General features: G+C 42.8%; 1 protein-coding gene across 1 annotated transcript; it reads right to left on the bottom strand.

Moving 5' to 3' along the window:
- Positions 1-352: 352 nt before the first annotated feature.
- Positions 353-17,015, bottom strand: stk10 (serine/threonine kinase 10). The gene is made up of 20 exons (XM_049741616.1): positions 16,558-17,015; positions 12,605-12,769; positions 10,028-10,076; positions 9,448-9,597; positions 8,691-8,763; positions 8,386-8,580; positions 7,955-8,036; positions 6,101-6,235; positions 5,064-5,354; positions 4,626-4,985; positions 3,729-3,853; positions 3,186-3,309; positions 2,931-3,110; positions 2,758-2,850; positions 2,544-2,673; positions 2,338-2,462; positions 2,076-2,264; positions 1,863-1,988; positions 1,672-1,785; positions 353-1,557 (listed from the first exon to the last, which is right to left on the bottom strand). Exons 1-20 carry the CDS (start codon positions 16,714-16,716, stop codon positions 1,414-1,416), a joined length of 3,009 nt encoding a protein of 1,002 aa, XP_049597573.1. The 5' UTR covers positions 16,717-17,015; the 3' UTR covers positions 353-1,413.
- Positions 17,016-17,314: the final 299 nt, after the last annotated feature.

Below are 17,314 nucleotides of genomic sequence, written 5' to 3'. Positions count from 1 at the left end.
TTTCTTTTCAATATTTTAACTTGCAGGCTTTTATACACTGACATCATCTAGAGAAACGCTTCAAAAGAATTTGATGATGTTTCAAGTCGCATAGAACATCTTTTTTATGTTCCTAGATAAATTAATATCTACAGGAATAAGAGTTTTGTGCAAAATTATCTGTACTTGTAATAATACAGGCAAGAAAGGTCTATTTTAGATCTTTGTGATTTAGAACTTGGTACAACAGCGCCACCATCTGGTGAAATGATATACATTATTTTAAGAAACTGTACTGCTCATAAATATTAAATGTAGCCAAGAATAGATTGAATTCCTTAATTGATTGAACAGCCTCCTGTCACAGTCCAAATATTAGAAAAATCTGCATTTATTTGATATTTACAACAGTGGTTCCTCGTGATACAGTATCAATCACACTCACAAGCCTCCATACATTTGACGTTATGCAAACTGAGGCAGAGAGGAAGACCTAAAGGGACCCATGACCAAGAGAGCGGAATTAAAATGTACCTAAATGCTGATTTAATATACATTGTACGGCAAAAAAAAAAAGTCAGCATAAATAATTTGCGGTCCCTTGAAAACTAATTGTTATTTCCCTCCTCAGTGCCAAGAAAGGCCAACAAAAAATAAACCTCTGAGCTTTGACAAGTAATATTGCACTTGGGTTAGCATGCAGCTTAGCTACTGCAACAATTAAACACTCAAAACGTCGTGTTTTGAATCCATCAACTGACAAACAGTATTTCATTTTGGCTTTGTCACTTTCCATCCAGTGTGGCTGATTTCTACAGTAAAACAATCACTCCCCATGTGTTAAAATGAATTATAATTAAAAAGAAAAAAAAAATACTACGAAGAATAGGTTTTGTTAAATTTGGTTTAAACAAGAACCCATATTCAAAATATAGTAATGACAACCATAATGATAGCATAATAAACATCCTTCATACTCTGGGTTAAAATATATATTTGAAAATATTTAAATTAAAATGTACAGTGATGAATTGAGATTAACCTGTAAGGAAAAAATAAATAAAAAAGTCACACTTTGGCAGCTCAGACAAAACGACATAAGGCATACAAGTTTACATACTGCATACTGTCAATTGCACTGACGTCAAACGTCCCTCTTACAAAAAATCGGTCCCTTTTTGGGCATTAACAAAATAAAGATGACACCCTTTTATATATTTAAAAAAAAAAAAAATCACCAATATTAATTATTATTGGGATGTGGCTTTTGGTCATCAACCAACGTGACAAAACAAAAAGAAAACCAAACAATGTGGGTGAGTTAAGATATAAATATGCACTTATTAACAAACATGGCGAGAGGGATTCAAAACAATGTGGTGCCCATTAAGATGCTTTTGTATGTGGCTGTATCACAGCAGTAGCATGCGCTGCTTATGTGGTGGAGGAGTCCTGATAGGGCACAAACTTGGAGAGTTTGCCGACAGATCCTCCCGGACTCGGGAAATCGCCCATGTCGCTAATCTTGAAGAAAGCGTCCTGCTCCATCCTCTTGTTCTTCAGATCGTCCTCGAGCGCCTGGAAAGAGGAAGAAAACATAAGTAGTGTCCTGCCTTAATCATTTAACATCTCAACCTCTCTCTGAGCTCACCAGTGCGGCACTAATATTCTACAGAAAGTCAGGAAACCTACCGTCTTCCTGGGCTTCAGCTGCTCCCTCCAGTCCTTCAGCTGCTTGTTATGCTGCTCATCCAACTGTTTCAGCCTCAGAGACTCATTCTCAAGCAGCATGTGGCCCTTTTCATTCTGAGGCAGTCATAACGTTTTGATTTTTTTGGGTAGAATTCAAAACTGAATAAAAGGTGCACGCGTGTCTATATTACCTGCATCTGTTGCAGCTCTCGGATGTTTCCCTCGCACTCGCCAACCATCTCCCTCATTTGATTCTCGTGCTTCTGCTGCAGCTGCTGCCTCTCGGCCTTTTGACGCTTCTCCTCCTGCTGGGAAAACTTCCCGGGGCAAATGAAACAAGCTGTTAGAAGCTTCAGGAATTTCTGTGTCCTTCATGTGACAACAATCTCCCAATCTATTCTTACCTGTTTGATCTTCTCCCTGTCCTCTGAGCTGTTGCCCGAGGAGTGGATGCGCAGGCTCTTCTTGAACATGGCCATACGGGTTTTGGCTTCGTTGCGCTGGATCTTGGGAAGACGGCTCTTCTCCTGTTGCTGCCGAGCCTTCAGAATCTCGTTCATGCGCTGGTTGTAACGCTGCATGTGCTCCAGCTCCTGGATTGGAGCAGAACATAGAAACTGACTGATACACAGTTCGATGCTTATGTCGCGTTTCCATCCACCTTACCTTGCCGTGTTTTTTGAGAAGTAGATGCCTCTGCAGAAAATATTGATCTTTGAGCTGCTGCTTTAACATCTGGTGTCTCTCATGGAGGCTCCTCTCCTCCAGTTCCCAGATGGAAGATTCACGATCTTGAGAGACGAGATAGTCAAGACGTTGATGGAAGAAGGACACCTCACGACACGTTTTCACGCGCGCCACACAATTCCAACCTCGGATTAACTGCTGCTTCTTGGTGAGACATTCCCGCTCTGTATCGGCAATCTCTTTCTTGTTGTTGAGGATGATTTGGTTGAGGGTAGAGTCCAGGTGGTTCTTCTGGGCTGCCAGGAATTGTTCATCCTTAAGCCACAAGGGGCGAAAATGAATGACACATTAATCGAAATGTATTACTTATAATTCACTAATATCACCTTGACGCCATACCTCTTGTTGTTTCGTTTCTTGATAGGTATTCATTCGTTGCTTGAGTTGTTCTTTGCGCTCACTTCTTGGCAGCTTGTCGACGGATTGTTTTAACTGTGAAGCGGGGGGGGAAAAAAGGCACTGGGTATTTTGCTGATTTTATTTGTACATTCTCTGAAGGCGTGCGTACCTACCTCCTTTTTCCTATGTTTGAGATGATCCTGGAACTTCTGGTGATCGCGTTGTTGCTCGGCTTTAATTCGTTTGGTCTCGTCTTTGAGTTTATTTTGGTGGTCCGTCTCCATCTTCTCAATGGTCTGCTTCTGATGCTTCTCCAGGTTCTCCATCTCCACATCATAGAACTTCTTCTTGCTCTGTCAACAGGACACGGTGACAGTGAGTCAGATATGATGATGGGTTGTTACATCCCATTAACAGCATCATCTCACATTCATTTCTTGGTCGAAGCGTTTATGCATTTGTTCTTTCTGAGTTTCCAGTTTGGCCTGTAGCTGTGCCAGCGCTCGCTGTTCCTCCTTCTGGAGCAAACGTAGCTCACGCAGCTCCTGACGCCTGAACACACAAACAACACAGACCGCATAAATACAAGGTTAAAGTGTACTGTCATTTACATCTAGTAAAGTTTGTGCCAGGGGGTGTAATGCCATATTTGTACCACTAGGTGACACGAGTCATGCACCAGAAGCTTTCAAAGAGATGTGAAAAATGATTTCATGCAATGAGGATGACTGGATCATTTGTCACCTGTATGCCTCTTTTAACAAACAAGTTAAACAAGAGGTCAGGATGCCTGAATTTGCATAAATCCTAACAAGGAAACAATAGTCACATTACAATGTCTTCAGAGAATGTAAAAATTGAAAAATATTTATGAGGAAATAAAGAAAAAAAAACTAAATGCTCTTTGGTCCTTAATTAAGATGCAGAAGCATTCCTTTTTGTTTGCATATCAGACGTGTTCAGCTGCATACCTGAGGTATCTCATCTCCTCATCCTTCTTCTCATCGTCCCTGATGATCTTGGAGGTTGTCACGCTCACCTCGACGCCGTCAACCACAAACTTCCTGGTTCGTTTTAAAGTCTTCCGCGAGTAGTCCTGCAGGAAAGGAAGGAAAGAAAAGGGGGGGGCGTTATCAAAACAAGTTGATGGGTTGTTAGTATTGGGCTTAGTTGTACAAAGCTAATTTATGTAAACAATGTTGCACTCAATTTGATAATACGTGACATTTATAAACATTCAAATTATTAATTAGAAGATGACTCAGCAATAAACGGGTTTTTAATGACCGTTGCATGTACATGGAACAAAAAAACACACATGCAAATAGAAGCGTGCAGGCATGTTAACTACGTGTGCCTGTCGATAGTCTATTCACTAGATGAATAAGCGGTTCTGGAAAAAAGAAAAAAGAGGGGGGGGGGGGGGGGGGGGGGAAGGAGACAAGACTCCACACAGTGTCAACAGGATTCCAGTCATGGTCAGTCAGAGTCCACAGAGCTCCAGAAGCAACTGGGTGACAGTGAAGCGTATAGAGACCTCCATTCAGAGAGGTCAACCGCTGGACCGTGCCCACACAAAGGCCACATTGGGCCTCCATGAATTGCACACCATGAATATTTTGCTACAACCAAGGCGAGATGGAACCCAGTGAGGAAACTCTCGTTTTCATTTTTGCCATCTATGCTGGGAATTGTATTACTTTCAAATATTTGCTTTAAATAACCAAGATTTTGAGAGAGGTATGAGGATAAACTTAAGATGTTTCTCCAAACTGATTTGGTGTATGAAGGAGTTTCCCTGAAGACACTGGCAGTTTCTTCTTTGCACTTTCTTTTAACTCAATCATATACGGCAAAGACTGACTCACCCTTGCAGATACTGAGAAGCTCTCATTCCAAGACAGGCTCTTCAGGCTCTCCGTCTCCACGCTGCCCGAGTTGGAGTACCGCGCGCTATTGATCCGTCCGTTGATATAAGGCGAGACCGTCTCAGATCCCATTGAGGTTCGATCGCCGTTCATTTTGTTTAGGATGCTGCTCGGACCGGAGGTCGACGCCGGTGAAGGAGCAGCTGAAATGAGTTCTGGAATCTGTGCTGGCCGATTTGGTGCGTCTGTACTCCGCTCCGGGGAGGACACCGGGTTTCTGGATTCCTCGGTACTGTCGACGCTCGCCTCGGATGCGTCGAATTGGGGGAGAGACGGCATCTGTTCTGCCTCCGCAACCATCTGCAAAACGTAGTTTACTGGTAAAAATATCTTTGACGATTCAAAAGGTGGAACAGGACAATATGGCTCCATGCGTACCTCGGATGTGGGGGTGCTCTTCCCATCCTCGATGCCAGAGTCCGAGCTGGAAGTCTTAATGGAGACGCCGCTTTCATAGATCTCGGACTCCAGCTTGGCTTCTAACTCCACTTGGTCTTTTGAGGGCAGATTGTGTCGCGGTAAGGGCACAGGGGCAGCATGCGGCTGCTCCTCTGTTGCCGAGGCTGGCTCGGCCCCCTTTTCCGCTGAAGAATGCGGTGAGGTCGAAAGGGATGCGGTGGGGCTGGAGGGGCCCGAAGAATGGTCTCCTTCCAAACTGGTCTGACTGGTCTAGCACAGCAAAGAGAAGATGTATTTTACAGTGATGTAGCGAAAAAGTATTTTAAATATGTCTTCTATTTGTGATGTCAGCAAGCATTGCTTGGCAAGAATGAAGCCCTTCCTGCTCAAAACTTACTATGAAGACATGCACATTCTATTTATCCAACATAGATTTGAGTGAATAGGAAATGCAACATTAAATTGCTTTCACACATTTCAGATTCTGAAATAAGGGGCGGAACTCAACCAGCAGGCATCTTTATAATCTCAGTGATAATATACAGAGGCTCCCTCCCAAGTTGTTTTTCAAGTCCGGTATAAAAGCTGAGCTAGAACAATGTACAGCCATAAATAATTTGCTCAGCATTTTCTTTCTTTCTGTTCTAGGCGTGAGTCTAAATTTAAAGTATGGCTGGATTCCAGTGTTCCTGTTACTGTTTATCCTGAGGGTGGTGAAGTGCAAGCCCTCGTGCTCTTTGTTACTCTCTAATCTCTCCGCCGCCGTGGACACATGAATGGCCCCAGCAGAAGCGACCTTCAATCCTTTGGCAGGAAAGCAATGTTTACCAAGTCATGCTTTTCAAAGGATGGCTGCATGTGCTATTTGCTTGTTAGCATTTTTGTATGTCAATAATATTGTGTAAAAAATATTTTGTAGAATAATTACAGAAATAAATACAATGGCAGACCTCCTATTTTCAGACATGGATGGCGAATGAAAGTGACAGATTGGGCAAATGAGCCCAGTTTGGTACCACAGTGAGCTCCATGGCGTCGTCCTCCTCCGCATCCTCTCCGTTGTCATCGATTTCCTCCATGACTTCGGCCTTAGCCTCGGCCACCAGCTCTCTCAGCGGGCGGTTGGTCGTCACCGAGTTCACAAAAGGGTGCTGGCGGCAGACAAGAAATGTCGGGCATGAGTATCGGCGAGGGAATCGGTCGGGTGTGTGTCGGACAGTACGGGCCACTTTCAACTGCTGATGAAATTCAATCCGCCACTCAACAAAGCCTTATGCGCTCAATGTCACAACACCTCAACATCACAAACTTGGAAAAGTGTGTTTTCAAAGATAAATGTAGCAAAGATGCCATGTATTATTCACATGCTGGGTCGTTTAATTGCAGCGACAGACCAAAGAGGAAAATGTGGTTGAGCATTTAAGTGAGTGCACATTGGAAGACATCTGCGCCTTCTGCGTCACAGTTGTTGTCGTCGCTGCTGTGTACTGCACTTGCCGCCCGCTCTGCCATTTGGCTTCGGCTTTCAACTTGGCTGATTAGAAACCACAGTCAGCTATTGTCTAATGAGGCAGGAAGTGTAAATGCTGAGCGATGTCCTACTGCAGCACAGATGGCTGACATTCATCCATCCATCTGTCCGTCACACAATATTTTCTTATTTCAAGTCAGTGCAGCGTTCGATTTAAGCAATTCAATGCCAGACAGAATGCAACAATCTAGCAGAGATACAAAATATATATTTTTTAAATATCTAATCAATAAAAGAGGCAAAAAGTAGAATAAGTCATCTCACTTGTTTGAGTTGAAACAACAATGGAGACTATGACCTCACGCATGCATGACTGGTTGGGAAAAGGTTAAACATTTAGGGGAAGCAGAGCACAAGGCTGCCTGTGTTGCAATCGCTGGGACGGCGGCGCACTGTAGATGGATTCTGTTGCAAAGTAAAGGCAACTTGACTATTCAGAGTGGCTGATGAATCAAAATTGACTTTTACTAAATCTCAATACGCAACGGAAGGCAACAACAATATTTATTTAGTGAGTTTAAGTCTATGCGTTGGAAAAATAAGCAAAAACAATTGCATGAAAATTATTTCAGAGATTGATTTTTTTATTAATTGATATGGGTTTATTTTTACCTATAAAAACAGCTCCTGCTTAAAATAATATGATTGCTGAAGCAATGTGAAAGAAAAAAAAACTGACGAGAATCAAAACGGATTGGTCAGAACGAGTCAGTCATGATTTGCGGGGTCATGAATTTGTAAACACAAGATTGACTTCTATTTATAAGATCGTCTTTCATATTCTTTAATGTTCTATTTAGTCCCTTTCAGGAATAGTTTTTTTTTTTTTTAGTTATGATCAACCATTACATCACTGATTTTAATCGGACCCAAAACATGTCATACTTCTACACAACTATCTGAAATAAATGTTATCCGACAACCATTCCAAGCCAAGCTAAAGCCATGATACACATCTAAAACATCCAGCGAGGCACCATAAAAGCCGGACCGCGCCCATATTTGCCCCCCCACACGCACAACCCCATAGCGTGCCTGCGTGGATCTCAACTTTTCATCTCCCCGTCTGGCCAGCGGTGGAGAATGAGGCGAGGCATGATCCTGACATGTTCGCGGCGGCCGAGGCTGGGAATGTAAACAGCTGGCTTTCCCTCAGCTGCGGGATCAAGGCAGGAAACCCTGGCTCGGAATGTTAATAGACGCCGCTCTCCTGCTTGATACCACGTCGTACTCACTTATATTTCAACTTGAGTAGTACTCGACATACATGGTCGTGACATATTTGAACTTAAAGGACACAAGAGGCACGTTTCCTCAACTGTAATGCATCTTGCCTTACCCCCAGGAGCTGTACTGCAGTCGGACGGGCCTCTGGGTTCTTATCCAAAGCTCTCCTCAGGAAATCTCTAAACTCTTGTGACCTGTGAAAAAAAAAAGTCATAGAAGATAAACAAAGAGAATTGAGGAAAAATGGGGGACGTCTTAACATAGTTTGAGAAGAGCACAGTGGCGGATGTGTCATGTTGATACATTCGGATCATCTCCCGCGCACAGCGGGGTTTCGTAAAAGTGAGCGAGGGCTACGAGGCGCATTACGAGTCCCCGATAGTAGTGTTGCAAATCACGGCTCGAGAGGAAAAGGTCTTTGCTCAGCACTTTTTTTGGTCCGATGAGTAGAGTGGTGAGGAAACCTTAATCCATGTCTCACTCATGATTGATTGGGGAGCATATCAATTATACGTGACATGATTTGGTTTCCTCTTTCCTCACCATTTGCTTGGTTGATCCAAGGAGGGAGGCTCTGACTTGGCGATCTTCAGCAGCACCCTCATGGGGTTGAGGTCATGGTGCGGAGGTTCAATCTGAGCAAGTTCAATCAGAGTAATTCCGAGGGACCAGATGTCGGCCTTGTAGTCGTACGGGGCGTCCTTCATGGTTTCGCACATGACCACCTCTGGGGCCATCCTGGCAGACAGACAAGAGTTGGAGTGAGTTTGGTGGAAACCTGAATGTAACCCTGCAGTGATTCCAGAGATAACAAGATTTTGCTGGAATTGATGAGCAGTTCAACTCACCAATACGGCGTGCCGATAAAAGAATCTCTTCTTTGGAGGGTTTTGGTGTTTTTAGCAGACACTCCAAAATCCGCTGGAAAGAAAAATAAAATAAAATAAATTGGAGTTTATGGTTTGTTTTTCCACTTGATTACTTTGTTTGAAGTCCCAATTCAAAGGGAAGGAATTCCTCTTATGTCACATCTGAGGCACTTGAATTATTTATTTTTTTCCATTAGCGACGTAGTAACCAGGAAGTATGTTTAAATAATTAAGTCAAAACTAACCGTCATGTTGTGTAATTATTCCTAGGTTTAATTCTGATCCGTTTTGGTAACCAAGAACTTGACAAGCTGCAACGCGGCAGGAGGTAAAGCCAGTTTTACGACAACTATTAATAGAGCAGCGATCCGTTGGGAGTTGGTTTACTTCCTTTTTCAAAAATACACGCGTGTGAATTTGGATGCAAAACGACGACATGCAATTTTGATGTCTGACGCTTTGAATGTCAGCGCTGCCTTGACTGACACAAACCGCGTCCACTCTTTTTTGGGGACGGTTGTGGTTTAAATGTTCGACACGCTGGCCACCGAGTCGCATCCACAACTTCGGCAGTGCAATGTGAAGAATGCGAAGCCCTCGTCAAAGGGGTCCATTAAAAAAAAAAGAAAAAAACCATGAGAGATGTTTTCCCACACAGAAATGCTCCCTATGGGTGTTGGTGTGCACCAATGCCAAAAGTTCTAATAATTTTTTGTTATCACATTAGAGTGATCACCTAGCTTGATGTCACCATCCAGCATGAGGAGAATGTTGCCGGCCTTCAGGTCTCTGTGGATGATCTTAATGCTGTGGAGGTAGGCTAGAGCCTCCAGCATCTGCCTGCAGACCACCTTTATCTGGGGCTCGGTCAGTCCTCGATCCAACTCTGATAAAAGTAAAAGGTGGGAACAAGGAACAAAAAAAAGGAAGGAGATAGAGTCAAATGTTGAAGTGACGCCAACTTTGCTCATTTTGAACTAAGGGAGGCTAATGGAGTGAGTGAACTCCACGAAAGAGAAGATTACAAAAGGTCATCCTGTTACTGAAGCTTCACAGGTAGTGTTGCCGTGTTGCAAATCCCGGATAAGAGAAGACGTGTTTAGTTAGCTGCACTGGGGGTACATGCAGATATGAGGACATGGATTACACTGTGAAAACACACACGGGGGGTTTCCCACAGGAGCGGACTCCACAGTGTCTGCTGGCAGGGAGCTTTCGAGGCCAAATACGTTGAAAGCATTGTGGACAAAAAAACATGGCATGTCTACAACTGAATGATGTTTGAAAACAAAGCGAGGACAAAAGGGAAGACTTACCTAGCATTGTGGCATCCACAGCTCCTCCTGGGCAGAACTCAATCATGATCTGGGGAAAGGAAGGAAATGGAAAGTCTACTTTTATTATTATTATTTTATAATAATATTTTAGCATATGTATTTATTTTTATAATAATATTTAATTGTATTTATTTGTTGATTATTTTATAATAATCTTTCATTATTTTATTATGTATTTGTCACAAGTACAATAAAGAGTGCATCCCTAAAATCACTGAGGGAATTCAAACGACATGAAATATGTCAGATGCTTTTGAGAGCTGGATTTGGGGCCACATAATAGCAGCTTAACAGTGAAGTCAAAACACAGAGGAAGAAAGGAGAGGAGGAGTGGAAAAAAGAAAACAGGACACACCCTAAAAAGATGTCTCCTTGGCCAACAGTAACCTCTAACAAGCATCTTTTGCTTCCTTTCCTGCCATTAGACTTTTTCACACACACACTACAGGGACTAAAGTAGTGAAATACACTTTATCTATCATTTCAGGGTCATTCTAAAACTATGTTTCACCACATGAAGAGTTCTGATGCTACAAATCAATTTCAATTACTGAGCCAAGCCCACGATTTTCACCAAAATAGATACAAAATAACCAAAAGGGTCTATCTGCGCCATGAGCTCATGTATGACAAACCGTCAAAGCATCAACACTTTGCAAGTGGTGTGTAGTTTCAGTACGAACAAAAAGATGCACACCAACGTGAAAGGGAAGTTGATGCAATGCCATAAAGTATGCATACCTCTCTTAGTCAGTGCACGGTCATGTGACAAATTGTGCTTTGCATTTCACATTCCAGCCACGTGTAACCAACTGTATGTCACCATTTAAGTTTCATTTCTACCTTATCAGGACAGATATATCCTTTGTTACATCTGCTGCTTCGCTACACATTCGAAATTTCCCTGGATGAATTGAATTGACTCATTAGGTCAACCACAGAAATTGGTTGACCACATTTTCTGTCTCCAAACTATAAAACTGTATTTTAAAACTATAATTATGACACCCAGTAGTGTTTGGCCACTTCCATGCTTGCCACACCGACATCTGATTGGTTCATGACAGCCCTAATTACCTCATATACGGAATTACTGGGAACGGGTTTCAGTAGCAACACAACAGAGACCTTTAACAGCTGAGTTGATGAGGAGCAGTCAAGTATGTGCCCTGACTGGCCTTGCAACATTTTCACTTTGGGCTGGAACGTCAGATGCACTTCCAAATTAAATGCAACTTTAGTGTCAAGAAGAAGCTATGTTCAACTTCATAAATCGATTAATTTTTTTTTCTTCTATTCTACTTTAAATCACAGTCAAGAGAATTCAAACAGGTGTAAACTTCGCTGACGCGGCAGTGTCCTACTCCTTGTCACAGCTCTGTGATTTTCTCACCTCATAAGGAGGGAGGGCTGTAAATGTAAAAGGTCCATCATGGAAAAGACGCAGTCGCAGCAGTCCACTTAAATGAACTACGACCGAGTGCATAGTGCGCTCATCTGTGTTTTCCCTAAAGTCTATCAGGCTGTGTCGGCAAAGACGAAACATACTGTCGTCAATTGAGGAACTGCAATGTCATTGGGTCTCCTAGCAACCCCAGCCTGTTTCATTCTAGTATGTAAACTTAACAACCCTAAACACGGACCATATTACTCAAGCATCATAAAACTGCAGCGCTTATCTCGGTCTGACGTCACAGCACACAGTAGCGCTGCAATTAACGATTATTTGAGTACTCTGTTATCTGTCAATTGTTTTGTCGAGAAATGTGTTTATTCAATATAATATAATATATAATGGAAGAGGGATATCACAGAGTGGTTGGTGAAAGCCAAGATGTTTGTTACACAAACCATCTCAGTGAATCCAGATCTGGCTGTTTGGGAGGATTTGTGGGTGGGAATGGGGGTGGCTTAGGAATTCCAACTATGGCCAACAAAAACCATGACAACATGACAATCATGGGGGCTATGCCAGTGCTGTGTTTGTGTGTGTGTGTGTGTGTGTGTGCATGCTGTGTTTTAGTGAGAAGTCGTTGCAATTCACTATGTTTTATTAAATGAAACAGCAGCGAGGTTTGCTCCATTTATAGTTCTCAAATCATCACATTTGTATTTGAGGGGTGCAACACTATCTTTAGCCATTTGGCTGCCTTGCAATTCCTCAAATATTCAAGGTCACAGCACAGCGCAAGGTCATTATTTTCCTTGGCCAGAAGAACCTGGAGATTACAGAAGGGGTTGGACGATTTATACTTAAGGAAAAATAGCTGAAGAGCAGAAAACTCTGCACTGAAAAGGACATTCCTGCTAGAACATCAGGGGCAGGCTCGGGTCACCTCAGATGCATTATGACGCCCGAGAGATTTGAACTCTTTATTATCTTTCACTTTTAACGGACGACCAAGTCTCACAGGGGAGAAATCTGGCTTTGATGACTAAAATATCCATTCGACCACAGAGCGGCGAGAACATCCTGTCAACATGTGTGCTAGCTCCATTTTCTATTGTGCTCTGTTTGCAAAGAGGAAGGTAGCAGACAGTGTTGGTGTTGCCTACCCAGAGGTGGTTGTTGTAATAATAGGCGTCCAGCAGCTTGACAATGTAGCGGTGGTCGCATTTGGCCAGGATTTCAATCTCCACCATGTAGTCCTCCAACTCTTCCTCGCATTTGGTTTGGATCATTTTGGCTGCAGCCAGAACACCAGTCTCCTTATTGCAGGCCTGGTGGACATAAAAAAAAAAGATACACACTATAACCAAGGCTTCAGGACAGGTCAGAAAATCAAATATGCATTTCCTGCGACAAACGAAACAACCTTCTAACGTTTCCCTGTTTGACAGAAGCTATTGGGAAACATCTGAAACAACAGTATGTCGCAGCGACCTGCTTCTTTACTCATCTCATGCGGTGTGTGTGTTAACCAAACAGACCCGCTGCCACCACCAGGGGCAACCCAAGGTGTGAGTCAACAGGACATCTCCCCCGACCACTAAACCGTCACTCCGTCAGCCGCTCTGTTAACAAGGCTCGAAACAGTCAACAAAAAGATGGCAGATTCTCACTCCTCTGTGAAGATCTCAGGACTCCGTGACCGTTAGAAGGAACCCGACGACATTAACGACAATGATAAACCTGGTTTTGAAAGTCTGAACTCTTGAGAAACAAAAATGTCTTTGGGGTTGGATGAGTTCATTGTTATTCTCCAATATGGATTGTCGATTGGAATTTTCTATTTGTTTCGATAAACTACAATAACAATTTTCAGTTTTCCATTGGTTTGGATCAACTTCAATTTAGCGGGCAAGATGTTTTGTTGGCCAGCCGTGCTGTTTCCTTTTGGAATCCTGTGTTTACACGGACACAGGTATAATCTGTATACAAGGCATAGAGAGGAAATGGCTAGGAAAGGCCACTTCGAATTAGTATGACGTCAGTGCATGACTGTGGAATGTTTGGCTGCATAGAAACAAAATGTTAGTGTCTATCCTACGAATTAAAGCACAATTAACTATTGCTAAACAAACTGGCCGAAGAGAGTGAATGTCATACCGTAGCTCTTACACAGCAAAGGGCGTGCCCACACTTTCCAACTTGTGACAAAATGAAATTACTGTCCCTTGGTATAACGTCAGAGTTCTCTTTATAGCTTCTTCTTACACAAACACGCATGAAAAAGTTAATGTTTCACACTTTGTCACGCTTCACTCTAAATCTTGGTTAGGAGTCAGAATTCCATGGAGATGAGGACAACATGCCTCCACTCAGTCTTGAGATTTTAGCTTCAGCTTCACCTTGGATGTATTTTCACTGTAATCCCTCATAAATTGTTATGACTGACGGTACTTAAATGACCAAGAAAAAAAAAAGTCTCAGGGTTTATAGAGACTTCTCACTTCTTGTTTTTCCTGTTTGGAATTCTCCGACACTGGGCGAGCCCTACCCCTCCCTCCACCTGATGACCTCACTCATTGCCACATGGCATACATCTTTTGTCTCCTAACATCTGTCCGCTACTTTCAGCCAACAAAAGATAAATCTTGATTTTATGCTTTGCTTTTAAACGCACTGAAAATTAGTCAAGTTTATTTATATTTCCCTCAAACAGATTCACATGCCCCCACAGTTGACAAATATTCTTGACATCCCCTGATCAAATAATGCTGACCTGTTATTTCAGAATGCATTATATGACCTGAAGGGCATTGACATGCTTCTCTTGGGTGCCCTGGTGGAAAGTTGCTGCTTTTTTCCCTCCCCAAGCAGCAGAAGAGTTTCTCTCTTACATAACCTGCCAACTACCTCAAAAGCATGAATTAAAGCATTTACAGAAGGGAACAGGGTGTGAAACCCATTACACAGCAGTGCTTCAACTGCACACCCTAAATAAAGAAGCAACACTAGTCTCGTGTTGAAAACAACATTTCCAACACGCAAAGCAGGTTCGTTCGCTTGGCAAATAAAGGGCTGGCTGACCACATGATGAATCAGAACAATTCCCAAAAGAGAGTTAAGAATTTTTATGGGGTGAACAATTGTCCAATAAAAGCCAACCGGTACCATAAAACTTTCTAGCAAGGACCTCCCCTTGGTGAGAGCCTTGGGACCCCAACCCAAAAGTGCCGGAAACCAATTGAAATAAGGGGACTCCCCACAAGATCAGCCCACACCCAGCATGCAGTTTCTTATCAGTCGCCGTGGGCCCGGCTGGCTTCTGAGATTATACACAGCACTGCTGATGACCTCACATGAGAAGCATCACACGATAGTTTGTACAATTCTAAATTGAGCATAAACTCCGATGAACTCTCTGGACTGCTTTTCTTTTCGAAAAGAGGAAGTGCCCCTCCCTTGCACCGATGACCCACAAAGATTGTTTCTTTCGTTTGATCAACGGCGTGATGGAGATTGACAGAAAAAGACCAAATGGAAGCCAACAAAACATCCATTTAAAAGCACGGCACATTTTTACATAGCATTATGGAGGTATGATGGAGCCACCACGGACTGCATGTGTTCAGTTCAACAGCAGCAGGGAAATGGGCTTAGTGGCACGTGGCTCATTAATTAGTGAAGGGAAACATTTGTGACTTCACTTGACACCCATTGCCTCTCTCTTGCTCATGAATACCATTTTCCTCTCTGTATGCTTAGAAAGTGATATGTCAAAGTTTGGGAGCTGGGACACGCAATCCTACGACTTCCCCGCTACCATTCACCATCTGACAGCTGCAGGTGTTGAACTGTCCCTCCTCCTGTTCACTGGTGCACAGCAAACAGCTGAGGCGTGTCCATATAACAAAGGACAAACATTGTAACCTTGTAGCGAGGCTGCAGTCGTAACTATGACCACCTCTTTCAATTCCTAGAATCCTTCAGGTCAAGAAAAGGTGACGGGATAATTTATACGAGAGCAACAATTTACCATTGGCCTATTACGCAACATCTGTGTGCTAATGTACAGCACATGTGGGGTGGCAAATCCACTAACAAGCTATATTTCCAATATTGACTTCCAGTAGGGCAGTGTTCCTTCAAGCCAGATGCTTGAAATGTCAAAGACATCTACTGTAGTCAACTACAGACAGTGGTGGCTTGTACATGAGGAAGCGAGTTGGACAAACACATCCAGATTAAACCTGAGCCAAAGTTCCGCCGCCAATGCTCATAAGAAACGGATACAAGACAAGAGTGCTTTCAATGTCCCTGCAGCTGGATTTACTCGGGATTCCAGAACAGGGATGGGGTGGGAAGGCTGACTGAATGGGTGCTTGATTTGAAAAATGTGCTCAACCTATTGGGCGTGCGTGCGTGCGTGCGACTGTTGTTTCTAGAAACATCGGCGAATCTCAAACTCGTTGGTCTTGTTTGTTTTGGAAAGATTGGGAAAAAGTACACGCTCGAAGAAGTGTCAAGAGGATAATGGGAAGCTGTTATGCGGAGTACAATTATTATTAATGGGGAAAGGAAGGGCTTGGTGCTAATCAAAGCAAAATAGTCCAGAAAAAAAAAAACGTTTTTTTCTATGAGGTAACAGGACAACATCATAAATGTGTGAAAGTGGCCTTCACAAAGTTTGTCCATTTCAATTTTAGCATATCTAACTAACCAACACATTGTAGCATAATTCTGTCCGTTATTTACACCACATCAATAAAAAATACCAATGTGGTTGCATGCCTCAAAAATGTTGAATTGAGGGAACTCGTTTAAATTGTTTTTTTTTTTCTTCATTCTAAAATTAGTCGTCAATTATGCAATTCATTAAATAAAAATGCTCCTTTGCAGAGGAATTTGCAACAGGTGTCAAACCACATCAGATTTGACCAATTACTGACCCTTTACACCGTTAAAACTGGATTTGTACCTCATTCAGCCCAAATCGTCTAAAGTCCGGAGTCAATGGTACCCCAAATAGTCGAATGAAGTATTTAAAACTTTTTTTCCTTAGAAAAAGTGCAAGGTTTCCAAAAGCCCAACATAGTTGACAGTTGCATGAGTTCCACATTACCTTGTAGACTTTTCCAAACGCGCCATCGCCCAGTTCACCCACAATATCCCACTGGTCGTTTGGATTGATGTCCCGGTGGACATGCTCGTATTGTTTGACCTTCTTTTTAATATCAAGATTGGGCAGACGGAGTATTTTGCTGAATCTGGCCAGCGCCATTCTTCAAGGGATGCCTTAATATTGAATTAAAAAGTTCAACGCGGATTACGTGACGCGCGTGGCAAACGCACTGCCCATGCAAAAAAAAAAAGCCCCTTGTCACAAAGTAACCTAAGTCTTCAAAGTGTTATTCCATTGCGTCCATGTCGACACGGCGCTATGTTGGTATCCAATTTAAAAGCCCACGCATTTTTCATTCATCTGCGTTGGCCACCTGCAGCACTTAAAAAAACTGAAGTGATCGTTGCAGGCTTAGCGACTCTACTAGTCCCAGCCAACTTGTTGCCTGTCAACTGTCCAAATGATCAGCCCCACCTTACGTGAAACATGCTCAAGACTCCGCCTACTGGCGTCATGAAAATGTACTTTCTTTATAGGGACGTCGTCGTTTCGTTAAAAGCCCTGAAGGGGGAAAAGGGACATTTACTGGTTTGAAGCGTCATTTTGAACGAAGGCTTTTAAATTTATGCACACCCACTTGCTTTATTTAATTTAGAATGGATAGTTGAAGCGGTCCTGACGTCTAGTATCATGAACGAGTGTTGTGTCAAAAAATTGATGAATTGTTGCAGGCCAGCACAATTCTGATTGCAGTACT

The sequence above is a fragment of the Syngnathus scovelli genome, chromosome 15, assembly GCF_024217435.2.
Source record: "Syngnathus scovelli strain Florida chromosome 15, RoL_Ssco_1.2, whole genome shotgun sequence".
NCBI lineage: Eukaryota > Metazoa > Chordata > Actinopteri > Syngnathiformes > Syngnathidae > Syngnathus > Syngnathus scovelli.
The sequence above is the reverse complement of the archived record's forward strand: the minus strand, read 5'-3'. Positions and strand labels throughout refer to the sequence as shown.

Bases quoted from the DNA above. Each gene is read 5' to 3' on its own strand.
- stk10 (XM_049741616.1), bottom strand. From the start codon at position 16,716: ATGGCGCTGGCCAGATTCAGCAAAATACTCCGTCTGCCCAATCTTGAT. The intron at 8,581-8,690 runs GTGAGTTGAACT...TCTGTCTGCCAG, and splicing joins TTTATCGGCACGCCGTATTG to GATGGCCCCAGAGGTGGTCA. The intron at 8,037-8,385 runs GTGAGGAAAGAG...TTTTTTTCACAG, and splicing joins TTGGATCAACCAAGCAAATG to GTCACAAGAGTTTAGAGATT.